Below are 24,779 nucleotides of genomic sequence, written 5' to 3'. Positions count from 1 at the left end.
AGTGAATAGAATTTCAACAAATTGTGCCTGGAGCTTGGAGCTTTGTGGAGCCCATTTTAGGACAGAAACTCGACTTGAGGGAAAACACGTCATTCTCTGGGAGGGCCAATCAAATTTGTCAGACCGTCGTTTAAAAAAATTTTTAGAAGCTGGCTCTTTTGGGCTCTTTTTTAGGAGTGCCCTCTTGGTGACTTATACATTTGAACATCCATCATGAGTGATAAATTCCACTGTCGCATGTACGAGGACGAGTTCCCCAAGGTCGACGATGTCGTCATGGTGAACGTCCGACAAATCGCTGATATGGGCGCTTATGTCAAACTCGTAAGTCTTGACTCTTTGATTTTATTTCTACTGTGACCTAGACTGATGCAAAATGACCGTTGCAGCTGGAATACGGTGACCGAGAAGGCATGATCTTGTTGTCCGAACTCTCCAGAAGACGTATTCGTTCCGTTCAGAAATTAATTCGAGTCGGCAGAAACGAAGTGGTGGTCGTACTCAGAGTCGACGAAGAAAAAGGTTAGCCTACGCGATCCGTTAGGCAGCTAATGTCACTTTTCTCTCAAAACTCATGCTTATCCAAAATGTCAAATAGGTTACATTGATTTGTCCAAGCGTCGTGTCACACCTGAAGACATTGCAAAGTGCGAAGAAAAGTTCAACAAATCAAAAGCTGTTCATTCCATTTTGCGTCATGTTGCTGAGAAACATGATATGGCACTGAAGGATTTATATGAAACCATCGGCTGGCCATTATACCGAAAGTTTGGCCACGCCTTTGACGCTTTCAAGGTTGCCATTACGTAAGTGAAGAGTTGCCCAATAGTATGCTGCGCACACAAGTACCTCTGGGTTCAAAAGAATAATTAACTCACCGCATATCCTGTAATGTCTAGTGATCCTACCCCTGTGTTCGAAGGCCTTAACATTGAAGAAAGTGTTCTCAATGAATTAGTTTCAAATATCAAGCGAAGAATGACTCCTCAGCCCGTCAAGATTCGTGCCCGTAAGTATACAAAGCTGCTGGTGGGAGTCTGGGGGATGCGGATAACTTAAATTGAAACGTGGCTTTTTCTTTTAGAATTGGATTTGAGATGCACAGGTATCGATGGTGTGAACGCTATTAAAGCAGCTTTGCAAGCAGGCGAAAAAGAATCAATCGAGAACGTGCCTATCAAGATTACCTACTTGGCAGCACCTTTCTATGTTGTTACAGTGGACGCATTGGATAAGCAATTGGGATTCTCGGTCATGGAAAAGGCACTGAATGCGATAAAGGAAACTTTGGAAAGCCACAAGTGGGCTCGATTCAAGGTCGAAAAGGAAGCCAAATTGGTATCTGATTCTGATGATCGTGAATTTGCTGCTTTGATGGCTCAAGCTACGAAAGAAAACGAACTTGTCGGTGGTGATGAAGATGAAGGCGATGCAGTTGCTGCCAGTGATGATGATATGTAGAATAAAAAGATGCATTATACATTTTTGTGCCTAGAAATGGTAAAAAGATCAATCATGTGCAAATTGGTGATTTCGAGCTGTTCTTAAAAAACCCAGACCATGACAAGGTGCGGTTTTTTGACACGTTTTTTTTTTCTGCGTTTGCTTTTTTGCGGTTGAAACTTGTCATCTCTTTGAATCTCTTTCTCTTGCTCCTTTGAGCTTAACCTTTTCCAATGACAATTTATTATACCTTGACCTTTTTTATCTTGCTGCTGGAGGTGAGTAGAACTGTTATTGGGCGGTTTCTCTGTCTGAGCTAATGCCTAATGGTCCCCTTTTGCAGATGTTCAGCTTCTGCCTTTTGGTGGTAAGTCAATCGTTACCATGGGATGAGGCTGCTTAGTTATGATTACTGAGCGAGTTACAGTTGCCACTGCCATTCCGCTGGCGCAGTGCCCTGATGAGATTTGTCACTACTTCGCCCGTGGTAAGTACTTTGATGCGGTAGCGAAAGAAGAAGGTCGACTCTAGAGGTTGACGTTATTTCTGTTAGATGGCGAAAGCATTTTACGGTTTGAAGATCGTCTTTGGGTTAGTAGAATGGGAAATGGATATTAAGGAACTGTGATAATCACACTGTTGCATAGTTTTATCTTTGTTTTATTTGCTGGTAAAGCTTGGCGCCAAGAAACGGTTGGCCATTCATTCAAGAAGCTCACAATTTTCTAGATACCATCAACCGATTGCAACGCATCGAGGCCGAAAAAGAAGAAGATCCAGCTAATTTCCATGATTATGGTTATGAAGCGAGCTTCAAGGCCAAGAAATTCTATGCGCAGAGAAACTTATACCTGACCGGTTTCACCTTATTCCTGTCCCTGTAAGTTGTGTGCGACATTGGAAAACCATGGGTGATTTATAATATCTTACATGAACAATGGCAGAATCCTTGAGAGAACTTGCACGTTGGTAACGCAGATGTTGAAGCGTGAGGAAGAATTGGATGCTATCAAAAAAGAGGTAACCTGCTGGATCCAAGTTGGTTTGGGAGAACTTGGTGATCCGAGTCTGGAACTTAAACCCCGGTTTTGTTTTCAACCATAGGCTGCTTTAACTTCGGAAGATCAAAATCGCATCATTCAATCCGAGAAAAGCTACAAGGATCAGCTAGCTAAATTGACAGAGGAAGCCAAGGAATTGAGACAAAAGGAACGTGACTTTGCTTCTCTCAAGAAACGCGCAGCACAGCAATCCGAGGAATACGAGCGGTTGATCAAAGAGGAAGAAAAATTCAACCTTTGTAAATAAAAAGAGAGAGACAGAGTTGAATGGTGTTATTTGCATGCGAGAAAAGAAAAGAAAAAAAGACAATATACAAGGTAGATGAAATTATTTGATGATGAGGATAAGTGCTTCCAGAAGACAACTTATGCGACAATGGAGGTGGTCCCTGCTCCGACTTGGAAAGATGTGTCGTCGTCGTCATCTGCGAATTCGTCAGGATCGTATATTACTCGAATAATCAGTGAGCAGGAGGGACAGCGAGCAACGTCTTCGCCATCTCTCAATTCATCCTATAAACATGACAAAATCCATTTGTATGAACAAGACAATTTCGAAATGTTACAAGCAGGACTTGTACTTACAACGTAGATCTGGAATTTGTCACCACATGGACAAGGGTAAGTGTACATTTGTTCGTCTTCGTCGAACTCCATATCCTCGATTTCAACCTGTCAAGGTGAAGTTTCAATTAATAAACATGATGTCGTATAACCTCGAGCTCCACTTATCGACAAAAAAAAACTTACTTCGTCGTAAAATGAGGCCATAGTAACGAATAGTGTACACGATGAAGGGTTGACTTTGTGAATTGCCCAGTCGAAAACAAAAAAAAAAAAGAGAAAATCTCGAAGGATACTTGACTGCTATTGGTTAAATTTCAAACCCCGCTCAGAGTCGGTGGAGGCGCCAATGATATTTGCAGAATGGCGAGACAGTTGGGGTTGCGGTCAGAAATTTCATACAGCTATAATCGCAAGACGCAATGGTGATTCCTTTCGAGAGAGCGCATAGTACATTTTATTTCTAGGCTGCAGGATTCTACAATCATTTTTCCATTAAGGAACGTTGTCTCAATTCTCAAAGAATTCACTCTCAGGCAACAGAAGCCTGCAGAGTGCGCGCATGCATTTCTTGATTGTCAGCTCACAGGTTCATGGATAGTTCCCTATCTAAAAAATAAAAAATAAAAAAAAAATATAACTATGCTCTGTTCTGTACCGGTTACGTAATCATTTGAAGAAATCTGATCTTCATAAAAATATCAACTCGCCATCCATGACGGAGTTGTCGTATAAAGTTTATCAATAGTTTAATGAGCATCTGATCCTTTGGGTGCTTTCATCAAGCGAGGGGCTTCATTATACTTAAAATAACCGTATCATATTGCACTGTAGATAGAGCTGATCGTGTTCTGGGTAGTGTGAATGTGGTTTATTTGTTAATAAGGTTTTCTTCTAAAGAGAAAAAGATATCGAATCTCGCCAGCATATAGGTGATCCACTATTCGTAGAAAGCGACAATATACCGGTATGAACATCTGATCAGTTTCAAAATATGGGATAGCACCAAGTCAAATCTCGTAATTGGCAAAGCCTCTGTTACAAAATATTATAACCGGCTGTCGATACAGTATTTGCTGTGTGATCCAGAATAGCATATGTTGCCGTGGTCATCGTAAACTTTGGTGTAAATATTTGCCAAAGTTTTGCCTACACGCTGAACCTCACATTCAAGGCGGATGGTCACACCTTCAGGAACGCCACGCATGTAGGACACTGACAAGTCGGTTGACACACCAATCAACGACCATTTCGCCTTTCCTACAGAAATCGTCAGTTCAACCTCCCAAAGAGCGGCCGCTACCTTTTTCTTTGAACTTCTTTTACCTTCATGCACCAGGATGGCAAAACTGCTACAGATATCGATAATCGTTGCTACGCAGCCACCATGCAGGTTTCCAAGTCTGCAACGACATCAGTCAACGCATACACTGTCCCAATGAATGATTGTTCACTTACTGGTTGCAGTGAATTTCTTCCACTGTGAATTCCCAAATCAATTTATTCGGCGCAGCGTCAACGATACTCAGGCTATGAGCAACCTGATCTTCCCAAAAGACGTGCTTGGCCTTTCGATTACTATAGATATCGCAATGTTCTTTGAGTGCGGGATATTTGTGGACAACGTGTGAAGCGATTTGCATGGTATATATAAGAAGTTAAAGCGGGAAAGAAAAAAGCGAAACTGGATGACAAACCAAATTCATGGCTAAAGTAATAGCTTGTGTTACACAGATACTAATTAGGACAAAACCGCTGACTTGTATGTCAATCAGGACATCTTGCATACTTTGCAAGTTTGAACTGAAGAAAAGAGTGCGTACATGTTCGAAGATATCGTTAGTCGACAAGGTCCTTTTACGCTCAGGCGATCGTTACGAAACCCATTTCATCTATTTCAAGATTTCTTTATCCCGAGTCGCTCACTATTGATATTTCGGAAGATGATCAAGAAGGAGTAATAAAAACTGTCTAGTCTACGAATCTACAGTAATTAATGTTTACTGATGTTTGTATCGAATAAAATATGTAGAATACCATGTTTCTCAGAGTATGGTTCTCACCTGTGAAAGATCAATTGCTGCATTGTCTGGATACGAAAAATCCATTTGGCGGGCCAAAGCGTGACTTGTCTTTTCTGCAAGCCACCGTTCATGGGGGTTGTTCAACTCAGGAAAAAACACCAGTTGTTTTTATTTATTTTTCGTAAAGACCCATCAGTGATAATGTCGCAACCTCAGTTCAGCGAAAACGAACAACGTGAACTCGCCCAGGTACACAATTGAGGCTGTGAAAGCGGAACTTGTTTCATTCCCTTTGAAATGTCGGTATTGACGGGTGTATTAGTTCCTTGAAGCCGAGAACGCCAAGGCTCGCATTCAACAGACTGTTCACTCTTTGACTGACACCTGCTGGGTAGGATGAAAAAAAAAAAGCGAGTATTAATATTCAAAAAGCTGAGGTGTTTATCTCGTCTATAGGATAAGTGCATTTTCAAGGTGAACAACAAGTTGGACCGCAGCGAAGAAGCATGTCTCTCCAACTGTGTGGAGCGCTTTTTGGATACCAGCTTGTTCATCGTCAAGCGTCTCGAGGATCTCAGAAGCTCAGCTATGTAAAATCGCTATATAGACACGCATCAACGTAATGTACAGTTTATGAAAGAAACAAAAAAAAGAAACCAAAAAGCCGAACACCAAAGCTATAAAAGCCTTCTTTTTATGTCGATCCAATGGATGCCTCAGCAATTTCCTCCCTTATTTCGTCCCAAATCTCTTGCAAATCTTGCAGTACTTGATTTAATCTAGCGTGAATGAATGAATGTGAGCCGCTGCAATGAAAAGAATGGACAGGAAGCGAAGGAAAGCCAGAAAGTTCACCTCTGTTGCCGGTCTTCAATGCTGGATACGTAATCCTTGTCGCTCTTACGCGATTCAATGGTTAAGATTTGGAGATTGACCGTCTATCGGAGAGTTTCTAGTTGTAAGGTCCTGTGACAAAGTTTGCCAGCGCACTTACGTTGTGTAATTTCTCCTTTTCTTTTTCTTGCAATCGTCGGATCAGTTGGCCAATATCTGGACGTGCGAATTCTTCATTCATACGAAGCTCGATATTTTGTATTTCTGAAGAGACTTGTTGAAATCCTTCCGTGACGATGTTACAAATGGAATAGTACTCCTCTGGTGAACATTTATCAGCAAGGTAATCGTGGTACGCACTGTTCGCTCATTAGTATCATTTTTGAGGGCGGGGCAACAGTACAAATGCTTAACTCGGCAAACTCGCGGTACAGTGCGATACGTGTCTCTTGAGCTTTCACTAGAGCTTTCAAGCTTGTTGACACATTGTCGGAAGCAGCCATGGAGGGAAGAAACAGACTTTTGGCGCACCCGACAAAAAAGGAAGCTCCAAAGACAGGTCTGATATTTCGTTTACAAATGTCGCGTCTGTCCAGATCGAAAAATCGCATCCCCTCAAAAGAGGAAATTGTGATAAACTCAGCACATCGATACTCTTGAATCAGCTGTTGTCCCATCAAGACTGGTGATATGTTTGGAAAATCACCGTAAAGCATCAGGATAGCTAATGGAATCACAGCAGGCCGTGTTTTAGACATGTATTCAATAATAATGAGCACAAAACATGACAAGCTTGTATACTCGCACCCACCGTCAATGATCGGTTAACCTGACTAAAAAAGTGGCGCTGCCTAGTAGAAACATATCGTTTCCAGCGATATATTAATGTGGTTCGTTAATATCCTGTGCCTTTTTTTTATTTTTGCCCTCTCTTGCTTTTCTGGCGACGACTTTAAAGTCGATGAATGGGTCCATTTACATGGGAAATTGAAAAACCACAGGATCCAATAAGCCCATTGGCATTTTTAATTCTGCAAAAAATCGTTTCATTTGCTGATGATTGGCGACAATCACAACTTCCGTAGTTTTTCCTTTGTTTCATAAGAAAAAAAGATCAGATAACGTACACATGCACTGGAAAACGCATGGTGGCACAAGTGTATTTACAGCCCTCCATATCACTGTGTGTGTGTATGGTTATTGTCAATACATGGAGTCTATTGCCAGCATACAGTAGTATATACAGCTTTGCATTTATGCTGTGGCTGTACTTCTTGCTGAATAGCTCTTGATGGTCCCTTTTTGCAAAAATGGAAAAAGAGAAAGTCGAAATTATCGAAAAGTCCGCCCATTCCGCCAATGGGTGCTGTTTGAGAAATCGTATGATTGTATAATTTTTTTAACTTTTTTTTTTAACTGTCAAATTATTATTTTTTCATTTGTTGGGACTTCACACAACTTCTTTCTTTATTTTACTTGATCGCTTTTGTGTGAATCTCTTATTTAATCATGGTTGTTGCTACGACTCGTCCATCTACCGAGGAACTTCAATCTTCCGCCAAACGCATAAAATCCGCTGAGGGCGAAAGTCAGATCGGCAAGTTCCATGCTGGCCTATTCGACCAAGCTTCGCGGGATGCGCTCAGAACCACGATTGCTTCGTCGAAACCCTATCAACATTGTAAAATTGATAAGCTCGTCGATGATGACCTGTTACGGCGAGTACGCAAGGAGATCTTTGATAATATTTCATTTACTGCCAAGGAAACCGATATCTACAAGGTATCATTCGTTTTGCGTCAGACTACATCGTCCTCCGTTTTGCTAATTAATCTTGTGTAAAACAGGTGAACCAAAGTGGTGATTTGGCCAATATTGATGGTTTACCTGAAGATGAAAAACAGCGATTGTCATCCTTATTTGAATTGCGCAATGCTATTTATTCAAACGAATTCCGTGAATTTATCTCTGACATTACCGGATGTGGCCCGTTGTCGCCGTCAAAGATGGATATGAGTGTCAACACTTACACCGAGGGTTGCCATTTACTTAACCACGACGATGTCATTGGTACTCGACGAGTCTCCTTTATTTTGTATATGCCAGATCCCGATGAACCTTGGTATCCTTCCTACGGTGGTGCATTGGAACTGTATCCCGTAGTGGAACGTGATACACCTGCCATTGAACCCTCCGTCAGCGTGCCCCCGAAATGGAATCAGTTTGCCATGTTCACCGTTCTTCCAGGTTATTCATTCCACGCCGTCGAAGAAGTGGTCGTTGAAGGAAAGCCTCGACTCAGTATCCAAGGATGGTTCCATTTCCCGCAACCCGGCGACCCTGGTTACGATGAGAAGCTTGGCAACACCGATGGAAAATCATCATTGAAGCAACTAGAAGAGGTATTTTTTCATTGTAAACAAAACTCTCGGGTACATTATTTTCTAACCAGCCATCGGTCACGTAGCAAATGGATACAAGTGATAATTTCAACAGTTATGTTTTACCCATGTCGGAAGAAGAGGACGTTTCTCTCACAGAACAGGATCGTGAAGCATTGGCGGCATGGATGAATCCCACGTATTTGAACGCCACCAGTCTGCAGCAGATATCGGATCGCTTTTTGGACGAATCGGCCATTCAACTAAAGGACTTTTTACTTGATGATCTCTATGAAAAGATGAAGAAAGTTACTCTCCAAGCCGATCAAGAGGATGGATTAACCAAACCCGCGCTTCCCTCCCATGGTGCAGGTCTCCATGGCAAGTGGGTTGCCCGGGGTTCACCGGTGTGCCAACGATTCCTTGCTGTAGATATAGACTGCGAGCGCGTCCATGATGCATCAAGTCAATTGTTTACTGACTTGAAACGCCACTTTGAATCCGAACCTTTTCGACGCTGGTTGGCCGTCGTTTCTCAGCTCATACCTGGCGGTTATCGAGGAGCAGCTCGTCGGTTCCGCCCGGGTTTGGACTATACACTGGCCAAAGCCAATACGCTCGGAAAAGCAGTGCTTGATGTGACTTTCTGCCATGCCACTATCAGCAATGCTGACAGTCTTGGCTTGTGGGACAGCGGCGAATGTGGTGGCTATGAGTGTTATATGGCTCCGCACGAAGGTGATGACGATGCCGCCACTTACAAAGCGGCGGATGAAGAAGGCGCTTTACTCACCATGCCGGCCGGAAACAATGAATTGGCACTTGTCCTTCGCGATGAAGGCGTGATGCGCTTCATAAAATACGTGAGCGGCAGAGCTCCGGGTTCGCGTTGGGATGTAGCTTTTGAATATGATTTGCAAAACCTATAAAAGGCAATGATGATTTCTCCCTTTGCGGATTTTCTTTTCTTTTTTTTCTGTTGTCGCTTTTTCAAATTTTTTGCATTGGAAAATGAAACTCAGCCAAGTGGTTCCTTCCCACCTGCTCTTCTCGCATAATAGGCGAGCTGTTATTCAATGAATCTTGCACGCACACCTTCTAGCACCGAAGATTTTCCTGGTCTCTTATATGCTGGCTTTAACCAGGACTATGGGTGCTTTTCTATCGGTTTAGATAGTGGCTTCCGAGTTTATAATTGCGATCCGCTCATTGAGCAAGCTCGCAATGGTATAGCCTCAAGCTTTCTTTGACTTGTTTCCCCATTGTCACCTATGAATTAACCAGTGTTTTCTTCTTCAACTTATTTGTCAGAAACCGACGAAGGAGGTATTGCTCTCGTTGAAATGCTCTATCGTACGAATTATCTGGCTCTTGTTGGTGGTGGAAGAAACCCTCGGTATCCACCCAATAAAGTGATTATATACGACAGCATCAAGGCCAAACCTGTCCTCGAATTAGAATACAAAAACGAAGTCAAGAATGTAAAGTTACGCCGGGACAGGTAGGCTCCTTTCTTCTCTTTTGCAGATACCGAGATTGATACATCATAATCTCCTAGATTGACGGTGGTTTTGGCAAATAAAGTCTTCATCTACATTTTTGGACTTCATCCACAGCTCATCCAGACGTTTGAGACAACCGATAACGACAAAGGTAAATCAGCTGATAAAAGCACACCGCGTACAAAAAAAAAGATGATCACTAATGTTAGGTGACGAGCAGGTCTGGCAGCAATATCGGCTTCTCCCGATCATGCTATTTTGATTATTCCCGGACGACAGAGAGGCCACATACAGATCATCGATTTGGATACCCTCGGATATCAATGGAACACCGCACCGCAAACTTTTTTATCCGATGATAACGATATTGGTCACCCTTCACACCATCAGCACCCTTCTTCCGCAGCTCCAATGCCATTGCCATCCTCATCCTCTTCTTCATCCGATCGTCGTCCTACCAATATGGCCAACGTGAGTATCATTGCTGCGCATTCCGGGAAACTGAGCTGTTTAGCACTGAACTACGACGGCACCAAATGCGCGACGGCCAGCGATAAAGGCACATTGATACGGGTGTTTAACACATATACCGGCACCCTGCTCAATGAACTGCGGAGAGGAATGGATCGCGCTGAAATTTACTCCATCGCGTTTAATCAAGACTCGACACGGCTTGTCGTCTCCTCTGACAAAGGCACCATCCACCTATTCAATTTGGACCCATCCGTAGTGACCATGTGCGACCACAAACCCCGTGGTCCTACCTATGGTGAAGTGGTCGTTTATCCTCATCAGTCACCGAGCAACTTTGGTTTGACGCACAGCGGTAATCGGGGAAGCAGTCTCAGTTTCATGAAAGAGTTGTTACCAAAGTATTTTAGCAGTGAGTGGAGCTTTGCCCACGCCAAAATTGTCACGGAAAGTCGATGCATTGTAGCTTTTGCTGATCAGAAATATACCATATTAGGCAAGCATCTACTCGGTCTTGTTCTCTCTTTGTGATGTTATCTAACATGCCACTTTTTGCTTAGCGATTTGTGCTGATGGCAGTTGTTACAAATTCTATTTTGATCCAAGAAAAGGCGGTGAATGTACCCGGGACTCTTTTGAACGGTTTTTGAAATACGATTGAAAAATAAAATAACAAGACACTAACAAGAGTCTTGATAACAGCTCATTCAGACGGTCTTGAAGGATGATTTCTTTACATTATGTCTGCGAGTTTCAGGGTTATGACAAAAAGTGATTACAAGTACAGCACATTCGCAAGCAGTAATGCTCTAAATTATCTGCTCAGTCACTGCTTACCAACGGCGCTTGTTAAAGGATAAAGACAGACAATGAGTACAGCTTATACAGCGTTGGCCAATACGGTTAATTGCAAACTAGATTTAGGAATTTTGTTTACGCTGTTTTCGGTTATCCTTTTGCGTCAGTGGCTATGATATATATTAGAATGAGGACCAATTCAGCCAATTCTTAAATCAACTTTACCTTAAAACAATGAAAACCAAAAGAGCAAAAGGATAACCTCGAGCAGTTATAAACAGCGTTATCTTGATGAGTATTCGGTTTTGTAAAACGAATTAAGTCATTATCTTATCAGACCTACAAATATTTTATGAGTTTAAATAATGGGTCATAGAGGATGGCGTTCGTCAATACGTAGTAAACCGCCACCACCCTGCAGCTTTATTCTGACATCGCGGCAGTAGCCAACACTGGCACCTTGCTGTTCTTGATCTGTCTGGTATTAGTATTATAGCAGCTATATCAGCGGCTGGCGGCTGCAGATACTGTCCGCGATGATCCTCGGGTAGTATATGATGGGTATTATGCATGTTGCGAAGAACAATTCCATATTCCGTTGCGGTATCATCACCTCGCATGTGTTCTCCAGCAGATTGGTATATGCGGGTATATGGATTACCCGAGCCATCATCGTCTGCAAAGTTTGTAGTATTTGGGGATGAAGATCTTCAAACATAGATGACCGATGTTGCTGCTGAATATCAGGACCATAAATGTATAATTGCGAGAATGAAGGCTGAAAGCTTGGTGAGGATGCATATTGGGGTAATCCTGTAATGGATAGTGCCATGCATACGGAAAGTATAAGTGCCAGATCTTGCATTGGCCAATTCCTCATCAATCTACAGTATATCAAATTCGATTTAGTAAGCAACATTTCTCTGGTTTTGTTTGGGCGTTGGCTCAACACGACAACTGTCATGATGTACATACCTCGACACCAATCGAAGTAAATGCAAAAAGGGCATTGTACTTTCGAATATAAGGGATGAACTCCTTGGAGATTGCGTCTTGGCCAGTGAGCAATTGTCGCAGCGCTTCAGGAGGTGACTGAAGGACGGGCAACTGGAGCTTTTCCCTGGTTGCAGCAAATGACAAACCGAGGTTCTTGACGGGTTCCAGCTACTTTTCGGTTTCCCAGCCTTTGGCTCCACAGGAACACAGACCAAGGCCATGCAGCCATTGTACATTACTCCATCAATGTTGACGAATCGAGGCGCCTCCTTGAAATTCTTCAAAGAAGATGCGGGCGGTATTGTGGGATGATCTTACTGACAAAATAACGTAAATGGAAAATATAAGCTCTTAATGCATGTCATGTTAAGAGTAGCTTTGAATAGAATACATGCCTTCTGTAGTTGAAGATACGGGAGCAAGTGGGACGGTATCCTCAGCGTCGGCTGGCTTAAGTGGAAGCAACATAATGGGAAAACATAAACTTAATGCGTGCAATGTCAGAGGAGCTTTGAAGAAAATACATACCTTCCATAGTTGAAGGCATTGGCGCAGGTGGAGCGACATCCTCAACGTCGGCTGTCATGTTTCTAGGATTTAAGGGACAGAACGAGCTTGACACGTTTTGATGGTCTGGACCGCCACATTGGCAGAGTTATCGGGATCTCAGATATTGGAATATCCAAGACAAATGTATACAATGCGGCATAATTTTGAGCAACTACTGCCAAGAAAATATGCAAAATACCTTGTTGGGCGACTTGAATAAGCTCAGCAGTTGTATTCGTGCGATTCAACGGACAACGTGAACTCGTCATTATTTGATCAGTACATCCACATTGACAGCGTCTGGTAAGGTCTATCCGGATTCCAGAAATATTTAAAAAAATGCCTTTTCTGAAAAATCACTTTAAGAGAAATGTGTATACATTGTGGAGAGAAATGAATAAATGGCTGTGCTTGGATAAACCGCTCAATAATTGTATTTCTGGAGTTCAGCGGACACAGCGAGCTCGTAATTCTTCGATGATCCGTACTTCCACAACGGCAAGGCATATTGTAGAAATTTTTTTTAGTTGTGACAGGATGCAAACAAGTTAAAAATCAAAACAATCTTTCTCTTTTATATACTGTCGGACAGTGTGTGGGCAACGTCCCTTTTTGGATAGATTCCTTTTATGAAACAGTATGTGGCAATGGCCCCAAAAAAGGCAATGTTACAGACCATTTGTTACAGTGTGTGGCAATGACCTCAAACAGGCAATAAAAAACCCACAACATTGCTATTTTTCGATTATAAAAACCAAAGAGGCGATGTGACATTGCTTATTTTATCAATTAAGGGCGCTCTTTTGCTAAAAGTTGATGCGCAAATGACTACTCAATACAGGACTACAACCGTGTCTAATATAAACTCTGTTGAACTTATGGTTCTTTAGAATAAGGCTTGCCTGTAAGATGAAAAGAAAAATCCTGAATTTGCTTTTTGCCTTATTTTAAAAGCAAAGGATCGGCTGTTTGGAGAGACCATTGTCGGAGTGCGAAAGATGGACATTGAAAAAAATGGAAAATGACTGGATGGTGTCACGACTGCAACACCTGTAACTTGCTCTTTGCTTTGCCCTTTCTATATTGATAACCTCTGCCATGGATGTGAGTGAACAATGTCGGCTACCCAATGTCGAGTTGCAATTGACAGTTACTCATTGAGAATGTATTAGTATGACTATCAGCCAATGAACGATTCTGATATCATGTAAGCAAAGTCAGACGGTATTGATTCGTCGCGAGATTAATGAAACTAACTCATTTTCTCTTACCGCAAGTGATGTCGTTGACGATCAAACGCCATCGGATAAACCCCGTATTCTCCTTATGGGCTTGCAAAGGTGCGTCTTCAGCGTTTGAACCTTTTGCATATACTCGCTTTATGTCAAAAAGTACTTGGCCTTCCTCATTCTTTATTCTTTCGTTTGATAGAAGCGGCAAGTCCAGCATTCAGCGCGTGGTGTTTGGGAAAATGCCGCCCAACGATACATTATACCTGGAAAGCACGACCAAAATTCAGAAAGAGGATATAACGCAAGTGTTGCTTACATGTGTTCTGGACGGCCCGCAGCAGAAAGCATTTAACAGACATAGATGCTATTAGACGCTCTTTTATCGATTTTCAAATTTGGGACTTCCCTGGCCAAGTCAACTTTTTCGATATGGCGTACGATTCACAGGAAATTTTTGGGACCGTGGGAGCCTTGATTTTCGTCATTGATGCTCAGGTAAAGTACTGCGTTCCAACGCAACAAAAAAGAACTGGTGACCAGCAACGTGGGATCTCATACGTGAGCTAGGATGATTACAGTGAAGCATTGCATCGATTATACTTTACCGTAACGAGCGCGTATCGGGTCAACCCAAATATCACATTTGAAGTCCTGATTCATAAAGTAGATGGATTGTCGGATGATTACAAAATCGGTAAGCAGTTGACAACAGATCCCTCCATCAAGAACCCCCGACATCGACGGTAACGATACATCGGTAACTAACGTGGCTGGAATAGACACGCAACGCGACGTACAACAACGCATGAGTGACGCTTTAGCTGATGCCCAAATGGAGCATATCCATTTAACTTACTACCTAACCAGTATATATGACCATTCCATTTATGAAGCATTCAGCAAGATCATCCAGAAACTAATAAGAGAATTGCCAACCCTGGAGAACCTTCTCAATGTATTTTGCTCTGTAAGATCCTGCTTGAAAAATTCGCGACATATGTGTGCGTGGATCATTTCTCTGACCGAAAACTGTTGTTACCCACTCAGAACTCCGGCATCGATAAAGCGTACTTGTTCGATACCCTAACCAAGATCTATATTGCCACCGACAGTTCTCCGGTGGATATGCAATCGTACGAATTATGTAGTGACATGATCGATGTGATTATAGACATCGAATGCATATATGGGTAAGGGGCGATTGTCGCATGGCGGCGTGTACCAAGTTGTATAACACTGGAGCGGCTATTTTATAGTATGCAAGGATCGACCCTGAATGAGGATCGATTACTGGATGAAGGAAACGAAAGCACCCAAGTCACTCAATCACCGGAATCGCTACGAAGTGAAACTCCACCACTCTATACTTCCAATACCAAAAATCCCTATGGTGAAGAAACTGACGGCTTAGAGCACGGGCTATTGGCGGAGCAGAATGATCAATCCTCGATTACCGCCAACTGTGAATCAGAAGCTTCGAGTTTAATTAAACTGGATAACGGTGATGTACTTTACATGCGCGAAGTCAACCGGTAAGTGATTTATAAATTTCCTTGCGATATACGGTATTGACTGTTCATTTTTTTACAAGGCTTTTAGTGCTCATCTGCTTATTACGGCAGGATAATTTCGAGAAACATGGCTTGATCGATTACAACTTCCAATGTTTCAAGGAAGCCGTAACTGAAGTGTTTGACTTTTCACAAAAGCGAAATTCTCAACAGCAGCAGCAACAACAACAACAACAACAACAACACCAAGACCAGCCGCCAGCAGGAGAACTGTAGCCACTGTCCTTTGTTCTATGGTGTATAAAAATGTGTCCAAACTGAGCAGTGATACGACACGCCCAATATTTTATGCCAGGAGCATTCAACTTCATTATCCGCATTATCATTTGCAGTAAAACGAAGCTGTGAGGAGAAAATTATTTATGATCTAAAAAATATTCAATATGTACAAACAATGTTCTTGGTTACCCTCCTATTACCATTCTTCGTCAAAGAGGCTCGGAACAATAACAGCGTCGCCGGCTTCATTGATGGGGCCACCTTTCGCAGATCGGCTGAGATACACCGTACGCTCTTTGCGTTCTTTACGGATTTCAAACTGCGGAGGTAGTTGAGGCAGACTAAAGTAATTCGGTGGGTCTTCACCTGGCGTACTCATCAAAGCAGCCGTCAATGGACCGATGAGTTCGCTGGGCAAACCTTGTTGAGCCGGAGGTTCATCGAGCGAGGGATCAAAGAACAGCGGGCATTCCTTATTATTCTGATAGCATTGGATCGTGGTGAGATTAGGGATACGTAACAACTGGTTGTGCGGAAGGTTGGCAATGGTGAGAGGAACAAAGAACTCGGACGTATGGGTGGATTTGAAAAGACCGCCAATTTCTACTGCGACAAAGAACTGGAGATCGTAGTGCACACGTGTATGTCGCGACGCAAAACTGGGCGATACGAGGCGAGTGGGGACATTGAATTGAACCGTTTCGTTGACTTGGCTACCGTCTTGGACGGGCACCATTCCTTGCAATACTGTGCGAACGTGCTCACAGAAAGCGGTGCCGGTATTCACGAGCATCTTGCCTTCGTGATGTTTGCGGAAACGGTAAGTCACGGCTGTAATTCTGTTGTCGGAATTTAACATGGTAAGCTTCAGATCCATTGAGAAAGGTTCATCTGTGATATCGTCATGGGGATCATGGAGTCAGTTTTATGAACACAGGCCACTCTCGGATGAATAGCTTTTACCAGGACAATAAGATTGCTTTTGCAGCTTGGCTTGAACTTCGCAAAAGGATTGCTTTTTGTAGCGCGTTAACGACGTTCGATAATTCCATTCCTTATCTGCAAAGAAAAACGAAAACACAATATAATTAGAAACCGTTGATTCTGTCGCCCGATACTAACGGCTGATAGCTGCTTTCGCACTTGCTCATTAGTCTTACCTGGAGTGGAGACGATAATAGGTCGATAAGGTGTAATATATTCCCTGCTTTTAAGTCCCGATTGAAGCGCCGGTCCGTCAATTTGGGCCGTCCAGATGTATCGAATGCTGAATCCTTGAGGCTCTTCCATTGAGGGTGGGTAATTCACATTAGGAAACTATAATCCCTCATTCGTAAGCCATCCGAGAATAATTATTCGACTCAAAAGTTGTGATGCAAATATTTTTACCTTCAAGGCGAATGGAAATTCATATCGTCCGGCTTCCAAGTCATCCCAAGCTGACTGTGAAAAGGCTAAAAAAATAAATTCTTTGTGTTTGAATATGACGTCAAGTGCATGATAATTCATACGCCTTTTCCTTTTTTTTTGGCAAGGGACAAGCAACCCATAGGCCGAGAGAGACTGAAAAATACTTACGGCTAGCTTCATAACCCCACAGTTTCCAATCTGTTTCGAAAAAGGTAGTGATGGCTTTATGAATGCGTTCAGTGCCGCGACCATCTCCGTTTCCTTCGTCCACCCGCACACAGGCCACTTCCTCTGCTCGGAACTAATCCAAGAACTGTCATTTTAACCCAATCGCGCCACATCCAATTGTCGTTTTGTTACACGAATTTTACCTTGATTCGAATGCGTGTCACTTGTAATCGTTCAACGGTATTCAGAAGAACACGACCTACGAATCATAGTGGATAAGTATTCCTCAATGGATGGTGGTAACCTAAGTCTTGGTGTCTGTCGATCGTCTTACCTCGAATGATACGGTTGGGACGGATAATCACATGAGTACCGCCTTCAAAGTCGACAGTAATTTCGTTGGACGTAACTTCACCAGTAGAGGCATTGTTGATTTGTAGTGTCTGTGGTTCGGTAGGTGATGAATGATTGGCGGTGCTATTGACAGTGGTTGCTTGATTGGACGAGCCATGGGCCGGAGGAAGAGTAGATGTCATATCATGCGAACGTCGGTGGTGTTGTGAAGGTACATTGGTATGTTGAGGTGAAGGAGGAGCAGGGGGGACGGCTGCTGACATGGAAGCGCCTCGGTGACGGCGTGTAGCGGCGCGAGCTAGACCGGTGATGGTTGTCGATGCTGCGTCGGTCAGGACGTTGGAATTGTGGGGCATGTTAACAGGTAGAAACCGCCTTGCGATAGAATGGTAAGGAAAAAAAAGGTAGTGAAAGTGGAAAGTCGAGAGAAAAAAAAAAAAAAAAAAAGAGATAAAGAAGAAAAGCAAATCGAGCGGTATGACGATGCCAATTCCTTTTTTTTTTTATTTGTGCTACACTGGGAATTTTTCTCGTCTGTACAACTCTTGATCCCACAAATGGAGTCCTAAACCTGTTCCGTTCACGCGTTCCAATTGGGTAAGTCCTTTCACAACATGCTCAATCAGTTTGACTTTATCCATCAAATGGTTTTGCCTGAAACATCCATCGACAAAAGTTTAGCCACATGTTCGACATTTTATCAGGTCCGACTCTCTTCCAATGAGGATCTCCCCCTTTTTTTTCAATCTTCCTTTGACTCCCACCATTTACTTACTTCATGTGGTGCTCTAGTTCTGTGTCTCGATGATCGATGGCCACCGTCGTCAGATTCAGCAGCGATTTGTTGACATCTTTTTCTAGCATCAAGCTCGTTTCTGAATGGATGCAGAATATTTATCCATTTATTAGTAAATATTAAATCATCAACGTTTCATCCACCGGCCTACCAAGAGCATTACGTGGCGATTCCCATTCAAGCTAAAACGATCACCGTATTAATAAAAAACCATAATGCCGTTTCTTCACAATGATATAAACTGCTTTACCGGAGGTTGCGGTATTTGTTGGATAATTGTTTCTCCGCCTCTCATAGTTAGGTAGTCAATCAAATGCTGCACCCGTCTCCCTTGATGTTCGGCTGTCTCTAAAAAGTAGTGTTCCAATCCCTTTGGCCATCATTATTAACCTATTCGGTCGTCTCCTCATTGATTAAAGTGCAATCTCCTACAGGTAATGCCACTGTATCTTGCCCAAAGTACGCGGCTGCCGCCAGGTATGTATGCTGTGCTATCTGTTCGATTCGAATCTGCGTGTTCAGCAAATCCTCCGCAGCAGTTGAGAAGTTTTGTTTCGCGAGTGAAACGGTAGGCATATTTGCTGAGTGAAGAATGTAAATCGGTAAATCACTGGAAAAAAGAGATGGACACAATTGTCAAAAATTTGTATTTTATAGAATGTTGCAAAAAAAAAAAAAAAAAAAAAAAAAAAAAAAAAAATTTCTGCAGCCAAATGTTTACTGTGATGATGGAAATAAGCATAACACGGAAAAAGGTAAAATTATGTGGTCGTCAGTCAAAATTTCATTTATTACCAAGCCGCAGAAAACATAAAAATAACACTAATAACCATCTAAATTATAGAGCTTGGGTGGCATAACCATCACTCTACCTAGACATTTCCCAAGTTACGCCATAGTGATAGTCTTATGTGAAGACACATTCATCGCCTTCGACGGTATTGTATATGAACTATACCATAGTAGGCAATATCAATTTTTCGAAAGTCTACATCTGGATTGTGTTGCCACAAATGAAACAGGAACCATGGAAAGCAAAAATGTTGAATGCTACATATAACCTCTGAATAAATACTCTTCTCCTTCAGAGAAACGTCAACCACTGTTTGTTATTGTTGTTTTCAATAATTATCTAGACGGGTGAGCAAGCTGAAAAATCAATATTTTATGTATTGAAAATGCAGTATTACGACGACAAGATTGTCGTCAAAAAAGCAATTTCTCAAGGCACCCGTCATGGGCCATCTAATAAGCGCACCGTGCTAGTCAATTGTTTTCTAATACGCTTCGTTAACTTTGATCTGTAACCATGGGTGCAACCCACTGTAAACTGCGCATCACACATCTGCAAATACAGAGGACAATTAACTGAATGTCTACTCGTAACTTCACCCCCAGCGTCATGTATCGGCCTTGCCAGTTGACAACTGTAGGTGTTTTTCAACGGTGATATGCATGTGATTGTAGCAGGCCCTTTAGCATGAGGTAATTTAGCGGAAAATGACAATGGCGCTCCTACTGTCGATATCATCGAAATCAACAAAGAAGATATTAGCGACAGCGAAGGTAATATGGTGCTTCGTCAACCGAAAAATTATTTGCATAATTAATGGGCCACCAGGGAAATAAATCCAAAGCCGAGGCGCAAATTTGCGCTAAAAGTATTCCACTAGGGGTCGAGTATAACTGATCCGAACCCAAACAAAGAAAAGTGCCAACCCGACCACCAGCCGACGACCGACAGGAATCGTCCTAGCCCGTGGAAATGCAATGTTTGCAAGTTCCGCGAGAGGAAGAGATCCAGCCCAGTTAAAGGTATTCCGCAAAGCATTAAAGAAATATATAATTGCTCGTAGGCATGGTATATTCAAGATGAGACATCGTTACGGTCAATTCAACGAAGGATTGATTTGTTAGAAGACAAATATTTCACTCTTCGGGATCGCTAAGCATTCGATTTTTTCAAAACTGCGCTCAATGCAACAATTGTAGCGTGCAATGAAATGGCGGTCATTGGGCATCGATAAAAATTCGGGACCTATTCTTGCATATGCAATAAAAGAAGAACGAACGCCCGTTCCATCTATCAAACGAATGTCCTGAGCAAGAGCGAGATATCCGTAACTAGCCAAATGGTTATAAGAGAAGTAAATTAGTAATACTTCAAGTTCGGGTCCCAAAACAGATGTGATTTCATTGCAGCTTGTGTGACAAAGATCATGCTATTGCTGCTGACCGCTTATCGAAGAAGTCCTTCAATTTTATTATGAAGAGCCGTCTCCGGCTTTTGGAGAGGACGTCCCTAACGTGACGGGCGTTTCCTCATGTCGCTCCTCGCCTTTCTTGTTTCGGGTCAGCTGATCATAGTGTTTGTCATCGGGGCATACAGACAACCGAAGCTGATAAATCCTGCATATCGTAGCAGAAAAAAAAACGGACTCGGTGCCCAGTTGATCATTACTAAACCACAGCGGACTGTTATTCAAATGATGAACAAGAGTGTTATATATATACAAATGTTTTGTTCTATAGGGTTGTGTTTGCGTTTATACTCTAAAATCTGCGCTTGGAAGCTCTACGTGCCATGGCGGCGGCCTGCTGTCGCTCACGGAGGACACGATCCTTTTCCAACTTGTCATAGTGCTTTTGCTGGTCTCTGAAATTCTCCATGAAACTCTTACTGTTTTTTTGCAATTCTTTGGCAGGTTTTACTAAGGGAGGGATGTTGAGAGCTTTACGAACGGTGGGATTCTTCAAGGCAAGGATTTGACCAATGGAGAAAGCATTAGACGTCACCCAGTAAACAAAAACCGACTAGATAATAAAAAAAAAATGATGAACATCAACCGATGGCATTTGGGGATAATGAAAGGAGAATCGACCCCAAATACGAGGTCAGTGAATACTTACGCTAGGCATCCATGCAGTGAAAGGGACCATGAGAACGGTGAGACCTCTGAAAAGATTTTTCATTCCTTTGCTCTGAGGAGTGGCTGCACCAGCCTCGGTACCGGCCTCCAAAACCAACATGACACCAGCCGCACTGGCCACCGGTAAGATGTAGTAGGGATCCTGAGCCGTGAGGTCCGTGAACCAGGCCATACCACCCGTGGACATACCAGGTACAGGTAACTCAGCCATGGCTCGTAAAGCCATGAAGAAGGAAATCATCACCGGCATTTGAACCAAAGGCAAACCCAACGATTTCATGGGATGACAATTGTTCTTCTTGAACAAATCTTGGATTTCATGCGTATATTTGCCCGTTGCCATCGCATCGCCTTCTTGCTGTGCCTTTTTCAGGTTATCCATGATACGAGTCACATCGGGATTGATATTCATCAGTTTGGCATTGTTACGTTGGATCTTGATCATCAGTGGAAGTAACGCCAAACGTACTAACACTGTGGCCACCGCAATGGAACCCCACCAGGGCAATCCACTCGTCACATGCAATACTTCCATCATGGCTTCCAATGCACCTACGGGAGTGAAGTTGCATAGTCCCATAGCTTTAAAATCGCCAATTTGCGCAGCGGCCTGCACAAGGGTGTCGGGCGAGGTGGTTTGAGTAATTTGTTCCAACATATTTTGAGTGGCGCTGGTGGAGCCTTCCACCGCGGGTGGATTGGCCGACTCATCCGTCGTGTAGCGTCGTACATTGAACTGATGAATAAGGGCGGCACCAGCAGTTCGTTGACCGGTGAGACGAATGGAACGTTGTAATTGAGCCGACATTGGACGGTTAAACACTAAGCCAGTAGACATCTGGAAGAAAAAATATACTGCGTCAATAAAGTGGACCACGGAATCCAAAAGTTACCGGAGGCGGGCACTTGAGGGGACTTACATGGCGGGCTGTAGTGGCCTTGGCCAAGCGAAAAGCCGCACTAGGTAAATTGTCGTTAAGAATACAAGTATATTTCCTGTACTGAAGTAGTTATAAGCTACCTTCGGGACAACAAGCTTCCATAAGTACCAATCATGGTGCGATGTTGGAATTATGAAAAAAAAAAATTACAGTGCCTGGCAAGAACATTTTTTTTATTTTATTCTGACCGAGTTCCTACCCCCAGGGTCCTAAGCCACTGCTGCCGCTGCATAATTTGGTCCGAAAGGACCACTGATTTTTCAAATCACGCGATTTTTTGCAAAGTCCCTCTTCCCAATTCCCCGATCCCTGCAATACACCCCACACAACATGTATAGCGACAGATCCCCTTATACATTGCTATAATAATACAAGTCGATACTACAGAAACCACCCCCCGTATCGTGTGTCATTTTTGTGCATCTTGGCATAACCATAGCAAAGCTAGGGCATAAAACTAGGTAACAATTGGGCAACAATTGGGCAAAGGTGCAACTGGGTAGAATTAAGCAACGAGAATTTGAAAGATGCCACTTCTCAGCAATAAATGGTATACGGATTCGAAGAAAATATTATGCCACACACCACACTCAAATCACAGTCAATGGTTTTCCTAAATGCTCCTGAATTGAAAGCCGACTCAGGGTGAAGTAGATGAGGTCGCACACATGAACCTCGCTGATTTGCTGCCGACACCAGAAATTGAAGCCTACTTTAACATGGATAACTGTATGTGTTCACACAGTGGGGACTTATGTAAATTCGTCGTCATCATCGAGTCCTGATTTAGAGCATGATGCTGATTCATACGCTGGTGAGAGTGAGGGTCATACTTCGGAATTTCTTCCCGAAAGCAATGAAATACTAGTGACAACTTCTCTGTTTATTCATTATATAGCATACTAAACCGTTATTCATTTGGAACCGGTCAGGAAAGAGCAAAGAGGAAGAAGAGAAATATTTCCAGCTGTTTCTGTGTAAACAGCTACTGCTCAACCATATAATAGATAAACAGAGAAATTCACAAATAATAAAGAAAGAGGTTTTATCTTTTTAAAGATACGCTTTTTTTCTTTGCCGTCCACAAACAACTGATTGCATCCGCGGCAATTTGCTAGACGATCTAGTTTAATAAGGGGAGACTGTTTTTTTGAAAAAAGGGTGGTTGATGCTGTTTGCTTTACATTAGTCTTCGTTGCTCATTATATGTTTTTTCTAGGCTTTTTAACCCACTATATTGGCTCAAAAAAGAATCAACCGCTGATTCTTCTCCAAACACCAAACCCAGATGACGGTTTGTGTAACGGGATAAACCCCATTGGCAATAACTTAATCAAAGTGAATCGCGAGTGGTTCACATATCGGCCGGTCATGTACATCCCCAGGGTAATGCTTGCATCGTCCCAAACATCCCACTTACCCGTTGAAGTATCCCGGAAGGCAGCTTCCTGTGTGGGTTCGCATTTTGCTATGACGATCAACAAGTCGCAAGGCCAACGTTGACACATGTTCGCCTTGATGTGCCTATCATACCATGTTTTCCAAATATGCTGTCATCCGGTAACCTAGGACGACCGGCTGCATGATCAAAAAGTTGATGGCACATTGAAGTGAGAAACCTCCATGATGAAATTTCAATAAAGGGGCCTTCTCACGTGTAGAAATCCTTCCTGCTCTAGGTCCCACTGATGAATTAATTTTTGATCGTTTAACTTAATTTAATAGTACAGAGTAATAACAAGCCGTACACCCCCTGTGCAATGGATGCCACCTGCTACTGGGATGTCACACTCTTACATTGAGTGACATTCATCAAACAAAAAGTCTATCACAATACGGCATAACCTGGGCAAGACTCTTGATGGAACTTTGGTATATTAATGTCGATACTCTGGCATACCATGAAACACTTTTAATGACTGCAGCAGTACTTATTGACCCCCTCCGTTCATGTCCTGCCCAAGGTTATGATAGATCTACAAAGATGTGTGGATATGTTGGGTATTTAAAAGAAATGAGTTAGTAAGCTCTTTGATTGATTCAAGTGTCGTCAAGATATTTTACCTTTGTTATTCGATGCAGCAGATATTGAGAGCTTCCCGACCGAAAAACAAGAAATGTACAAATATATAAAAAAAGTAAAACAATAGGTGCGTCTGTAAAAACCCCCTAAAAACCCTGTGGGAACAAAAAGGAGGAAAAGACTGCAAGAAGGTCTACCGAATAAAATACAAATATACATACTACAAACTACAAACTACAGAAATAAAATGGCCGGGAAGAAATATCGAAGACAATATACCATGGGTGGCAATCCAAAGAAGAGGAACCTGAGGAGGACGCGTAAGCGTTACCGATGAAAAAGAGAATCACACCACCGACGATGCCCTTTCACGACAAAAACCGGATGGGCCACATTTGGTGCGCAAACAAAGCAGGAAGATTTGGAGGGATGGGATGGCTTGACAGGCGAAAAGAAAACCGGAGAGAAAACCAAAAGCTAAAGAAAGGATAGAGAAAAAAGAACGTGAGTTT

At 42.7% G+C, this 24,779-nt stretch overlaps 12 protein-coding genes across 12 annotated transcripts; 6 read left to right on the top strand and 6 right to left on the bottom strand.

Annotated features, from left to right (window-relative positions):
• Positions 1–213: 213 nt before the first annotated feature.
• Positions 214–1,461, top strand: BYT42DRAFT_502074 (eukaryotic translation initiation factor 2 alpha subunit-domain-containing protein; the record flags this gene model as incomplete). Its single annotated transcript, XM_051564806.1, has 5 exons — positions 214–324; positions 390–522; positions 599–806; positions 900–1,009; positions 1,085–1,461. The coding sequence occupies 5 exons, from the start codon at positions 214–216 to the stop codon at positions 1,459–1,461; spliced, it is 939 nt and encodes a 312-aa protein (XP_051419904.1).
• A 108-nt stretch (positions 1,462–1,569) lies between these two features.
• BYT42DRAFT_83444 (B-cell receptor-associated protein 31-like-domain-containing protein) lies at positions 1,570–2,888 on the top strand. Its single transcript, XM_051572860.1, has 8 exons — positions 1,570–1,721; positions 1,787–1,810; positions 1,871–1,930; positions 1,997–2,034; positions 2,091–2,113; positions 2,173–2,323; positions 2,388–2,463; positions 2,548–2,888. Exons 1-8 carry the CDS (start codon positions 1,677–1,679, stop codon positions 2,749–2,751), a joined length of 621 nt encoding a protein of 206 aa, XP_051419903.1. The 5' UTR covers positions 1,570–1,676; the 3' UTR covers positions 2,752–2,888.
• Positions 2,889–2,918: 30 nt separating this feature from the next.
• Positions 2,919–3,275, bottom strand: BYT42DRAFT_468510 (uncharacterized protein; the record flags this gene model as incomplete). Its single annotated transcript, XM_051563538.1, has 3 exons — positions 2,919–3,017; positions 3,090–3,176; positions 3,255–3,275. Coding segments are annotated over 3 exons (207 nt in total), but the record flags the coding sequence as incomplete, so codon positions are not given.
• A 645-nt stretch (positions 3,276–3,920) lies between these two features.
• BYT42DRAFT_581807 (HotDog domain-containing protein) lies at positions 3,921–4,735 on the bottom strand. Its single transcript, XM_051569634.1, has 3 exons — positions 4,527–4,735; positions 4,395–4,471; positions 3,921–4,328 (listed from the first exon to the last, which is right to left on the bottom strand). The coding sequence occupies exons 1-3, from the start codon at positions 4,709–4,711 to the stop codon at positions 4,117–4,119; spliced, it is 474 nt and encodes a 157-aa protein (XP_051419901.1). The 5' UTR covers positions 4,712–4,735; the 3' UTR covers positions 3,921–4,116.
• A 476-nt stretch (positions 4,736–5,211) lies between these two features.
• On the top strand, positions 5,212–5,781 carry BYT42DRAFT_581803 (Tim10/DDP family zinc finger-domain-containing protein). The gene is made up of 3 exons (XM_051569633.1): positions 5,212–5,341; positions 5,415–5,483; positions 5,549–5,781. The coding sequence occupies exons 1-3, from the start codon at positions 5,222–5,224 to the stop codon at positions 5,684–5,686; spliced, it is 327 nt and encodes a 108-aa protein (XP_051419900.1). The 5' UTR covers positions 5,212–5,221; the 3' UTR covers positions 5,687–5,781.
• Positions 5,782–6,731, bottom strand: BYT42DRAFT_581801 (DNA repair REX1-B-domain-containing protein). The gene is made up of 4 exons (XM_051569632.1): positions 6,341–6,731; positions 6,087–6,285; positions 5,948–6,030; positions 5,782–5,871 (listed from the first exon to the last, which is right to left on the bottom strand). The coding sequence occupies exons 1-4, from the start codon at positions 6,682–6,684 to the stop codon at positions 5,787–5,789; spliced, it is 711 nt and encodes a 236-aa protein (XP_051419899.1). The 5' UTR covers positions 6,685–6,731; the 3' UTR covers positions 5,782–5,786.
• A 613-nt stretch (positions 6,732–7,344) lies between these two features.
• On the top strand, positions 7,345–9,308 carry BYT42DRAFT_599988 (Oxoglutarate and iron-dependent oxygenase degradation C-term-domain-containing protein). The gene is made up of 3 exons (XM_051570993.1): positions 7,345–7,708; positions 7,774–8,328; positions 8,394–9,308. The coding sequence occupies exons 1-3, from the start codon at positions 7,436–7,438 to the stop codon at positions 9,234–9,236; spliced, it is 1,671 nt and encodes a 556-aa protein (XP_051419898.1). The 5' UTR covers positions 7,345–7,435; the 3' UTR covers positions 9,237–9,308.
• BYT42DRAFT_581790 (WD40-repeat-containing domain protein) lies at positions 9,301–10,994 on the top strand. The gene is made up of 5 exons (XM_051569631.1): positions 9,301–9,534; positions 9,619–9,808; positions 9,866–9,960; positions 10,030–10,776; positions 10,841–10,994. The coding sequence occupies exons 1-5, from the start codon at positions 9,384–9,386 to the stop codon at positions 10,939–10,941; spliced, it is 1,284 nt and encodes a 427-aa protein (XP_051419897.1). The 5' UTR covers positions 9,301–9,383; the 3' UTR covers positions 10,942–10,994.
• Positions 10,995–13,668: 2,674 nt separating this feature from the next.
• BYT42DRAFT_83248 (Gtr1/RagA G protein conserved region-domain-containing protein) lies at positions 13,669–15,662 on the top strand. The gene is made up of 10 exons (XM_051572859.1): positions 13,669–13,727; positions 13,796–13,830; positions 13,901–13,963; positions 14,055–14,156; positions 14,227–14,350; positions 14,423–14,549; positions 14,635–14,822; positions 14,903–15,045; positions 15,112–15,387; positions 15,455–15,662. Exons 1-10 carry the CDS (start codon positions 13,722–13,724, stop codon positions 15,480–15,482), a joined length of 1,092 nt encoding a protein of 363 aa, XP_051419896.1. The 5' UTR covers positions 13,669–13,721; the 3' UTR covers positions 15,483–15,662.
• Positions 15,663–15,841: 179 nt separating this feature from the next.
• Positions 15,842–17,759, bottom strand: BYT42DRAFT_502081 (uncharacterized protein; the record flags this gene model as incomplete). Its single annotated transcript, XM_051564807.1, has 7 exons — positions 15,842–16,536; positions 16,609–16,704; positions 16,806–16,962; positions 17,035–17,099; positions 17,224–17,356; positions 17,427–17,446; positions 17,558–17,759. The coding sequence occupies 7 exons, from the start codon at positions 17,757–17,759 to the stop codon at positions 15,842–15,844; spliced, it is 1,368 nt and encodes a 455-aa protein (XP_051419895.1).
• Positions 17,760–18,020: 261 nt separating this feature from the next.
• BYT42DRAFT_581778 (ferritin-like superfamily) lies at positions 18,021–19,038 on the bottom strand. The gene is made up of 5 exons (XM_051569630.1): positions 18,806–19,038; positions 18,624–18,743; positions 18,525–18,555; positions 18,353–18,452; positions 18,021–18,231 (listed from the first exon to the last, which is right to left on the bottom strand). Exons 1-5 carry the CDS (start codon positions 18,947–18,949, stop codon positions 18,090–18,092), a joined length of 537 nt encoding a protein of 178 aa, XP_051419894.1. The 5' UTR covers positions 18,950–19,038; the 3' UTR covers positions 18,021–18,089.
• A 1,888-nt stretch (positions 19,039–20,926) lies between these two features.
• BYT42DRAFT_502590 (60Kd inner membrane protein-domain-containing protein) lies at positions 20,927–21,961 on the bottom strand (the record flags this gene model as incomplete). The annotated part of the gene is made up of 2 exons (XM_051564838.1): positions 20,927–21,187; positions 21,284–21,961. 2 exons carry the CDS (start codon positions 21,959–21,961, stop codon positions 20,927–20,929), a joined length of 939 nt encoding a protein of 312 aa, XP_051419893.1.
• Positions 21,962–24,779: the final 2,818 nt, after the last annotated feature.

The sequence above is a fragment of the Radiomyces spectabilis genome (assembly GCF_025331425.1).
Source record: "Radiomyces spectabilis strain NRRL 2753 chromosome Unknown BYT42scaffold_12, whole genome shotgun sequence".
Taxonomy (NCBI): domain Eukaryota; kingdom Fungi; phylum Mucoromycota; class Mucoromycetes; order Mucorales; family Radiomycetaceae; genus Radiomyces; species Radiomyces spectabilis.
This window is presented reverse-complemented; position numbering and strand designations above follow the sequence as displayed.

What these genes read in the sequence shown, in the direction of transcription:
- BYT42DRAFT_83444 (XM_051572860.1), top strand. Translation starts at nt 1,677, where the DNA reads ATGACAATTTATTATACCTTGACCTTTTTTATCTTGCTGCTGGAG. An exon ending in TTGTCACTACTTCGCCCGTG is followed by an intron (nt 1,931 to 1,996) that starts GTAAGTACTTTG and finishes TATTTCTGTTAG; the next exon opens with ATGGCGAAAGCATTTTACGG. An exon ending in GGTTTGAAGATCGTCTTTGG is followed by an intron (nt 2,035 to 2,090) that starts GTTAGTAGAATG and finishes ACTGTTGCATAG; the next exon opens with TTTTATCTTTGTTTTATTTG.
- BYT42DRAFT_581807 (XM_051569634.1), bottom strand. Translation starts at nt 4,711, where the DNA reads ATGCAAATCGCTTCACACGTTGTCCACAAATATCCCGCACTCAAAGAA. An exon ending in GAAGAAATTCACTGCAACCA is followed by an intron (nt 4,472 to 4,526) that starts GTAAGTGAACAA and finishes ATGTCGTTGCAG; the next exon opens with ACTTGGAAACCTGCATGGTG. An exon ending in TGCCATCCTGGTGCATGAAG is followed by an intron (nt 4,329 to 4,394) that starts GTAAAAGAAGTT and finishes CGATTTCTGTAG; the next exon opens with GAAAGGCGAAATGGTCGTTG.
- BYT42DRAFT_581803 (XM_051569633.1), top strand. Translation starts at nt 5,222, where the DNA reads ATGGGGGTTGTTCAACTCAGGAAAAAACACCAGTTGTTTTTATTTATT. An exon ending in AACAACGTGAACTCGCCCAG is followed by an intron (nt 5,342 to 5,414) that starts GTACACAATTGA and finishes CGGGTGTATTAG; the next exon opens with TTCCTTGAAGCCGAGAACGC. An exon ending in CTTTGACTGACACCTGCTGG is followed by an intron (nt 5,484 to 5,548) that starts GTAGGATGAAAA and finishes TCTCGTCTATAG; the next exon opens with GATAAGTGCATTTTCAAGGT.
- BYT42DRAFT_581801 (XM_051569632.1), bottom strand. Translation starts at nt 6,684, where the DNA reads ATGTCTAAAACACGGCCTGCTGTGATTCCATTAGCTATCCTGATGCTT. An exon ending in AAAAGGAGAAATTACACAAC is followed by an intron (nt 6,031 to 6,086) that starts GTAAGTGCGCTG and finishes ACTCTCCGATAG; the next exon opens with ACGGTCAATCTCCAAATCTT. An exon ending in ATTGAAGACCGGCAACAGAG is followed by an intron (nt 5,872 to 5,947) that starts GTGAACTTTCTG and finishes CATTCACGCTAG; the next exon opens with ATTAAATCAAGTACTGCAAG.
- BYT42DRAFT_599988 (XM_051570993.1), top strand. Translation starts at nt 7,436, where the DNA reads ATGGTTGTTGCTACGACTCGTCCATCTACCGAGGAACTTCAATCTTCC. An exon ending in AGGAAACCGATATCTACAAG is followed by an intron (nt 7,709 to 7,773) that starts GTATCATTCGTT and finishes TGTGTAAAACAG; the next exon opens with GTGAACCAAAGTGGTGATTT. An exon ending in CATTGAAGCAACTAGAAGAG is followed by an intron (nt 8,329 to 8,393) that starts GTATTTTTTCAT and finishes TCGGTCACGTAG; the next exon opens with CAAATGGATACAAGTGATAA.
- BYT42DRAFT_581790 (XM_051569631.1), top strand. Translation starts at nt 9,384, where the DNA reads ATGAATCTTGCACGCACACCTTCTAGCACCGAAGATTTTCCTGGTCTC. An exon ending in CATTGAGCAAGCTCGCAATG is followed by an intron (nt 9,535 to 9,618) that starts GTATAGCCTCAA and finishes CTTATTTGTCAG; the next exon opens with AAACCGACGAAGGAGGTATT. An exon ending in TCAGAAATATACCATATTAG is followed by an intron (nt 10,777 to 10,840) that starts GCAAGCATCTAC and finishes CTTTTTGCTTAG; the next exon opens with CGATTTGTGCTGATGGCAGT.
- BYT42DRAFT_83248 (XM_051572859.1), top strand. An exon ending in ATGAACGATTCTGATATCAT is followed by an intron (nt 13,831 to 13,900) that starts GTAAGCAAAGTC and finishes TCTTACCGCAAG; the next exon opens with TGATGTCGTTGACGATCAAA. An exon ending in GTCGGATGATTACAAAATCG is followed by an intron (nt 14,550 to 14,634) that starts GTAAGCAGTTGA and finishes TGGCTGGAATAG; the next exon opens with ACACGCAACGCGACGTACAA.
- BYT42DRAFT_581778 (XM_051569630.1), bottom strand. Translation starts at nt 18,949, where the DNA reads ATGCCTACCGTTTCACTCGCGAAACAAAACTTCTCAACTGCTGCGGAG. An exon ending in AACAAATACCGCAACCTCCG is followed by an intron (nt 18,556 to 18,623) that starts GTAAAGCAGTTT and finishes TGATCGTTTTAG; the next exon opens with CTTGAATGGGAATCGCCACG. An exon ending in GAACTAGAGCACCACATGAA is followed by an intron (nt 18,232 to 18,352) that starts GTAAGTAAATGG and finishes TGGATGTTTCAG; the next exon opens with GCAAAACCATTTGATGGATA.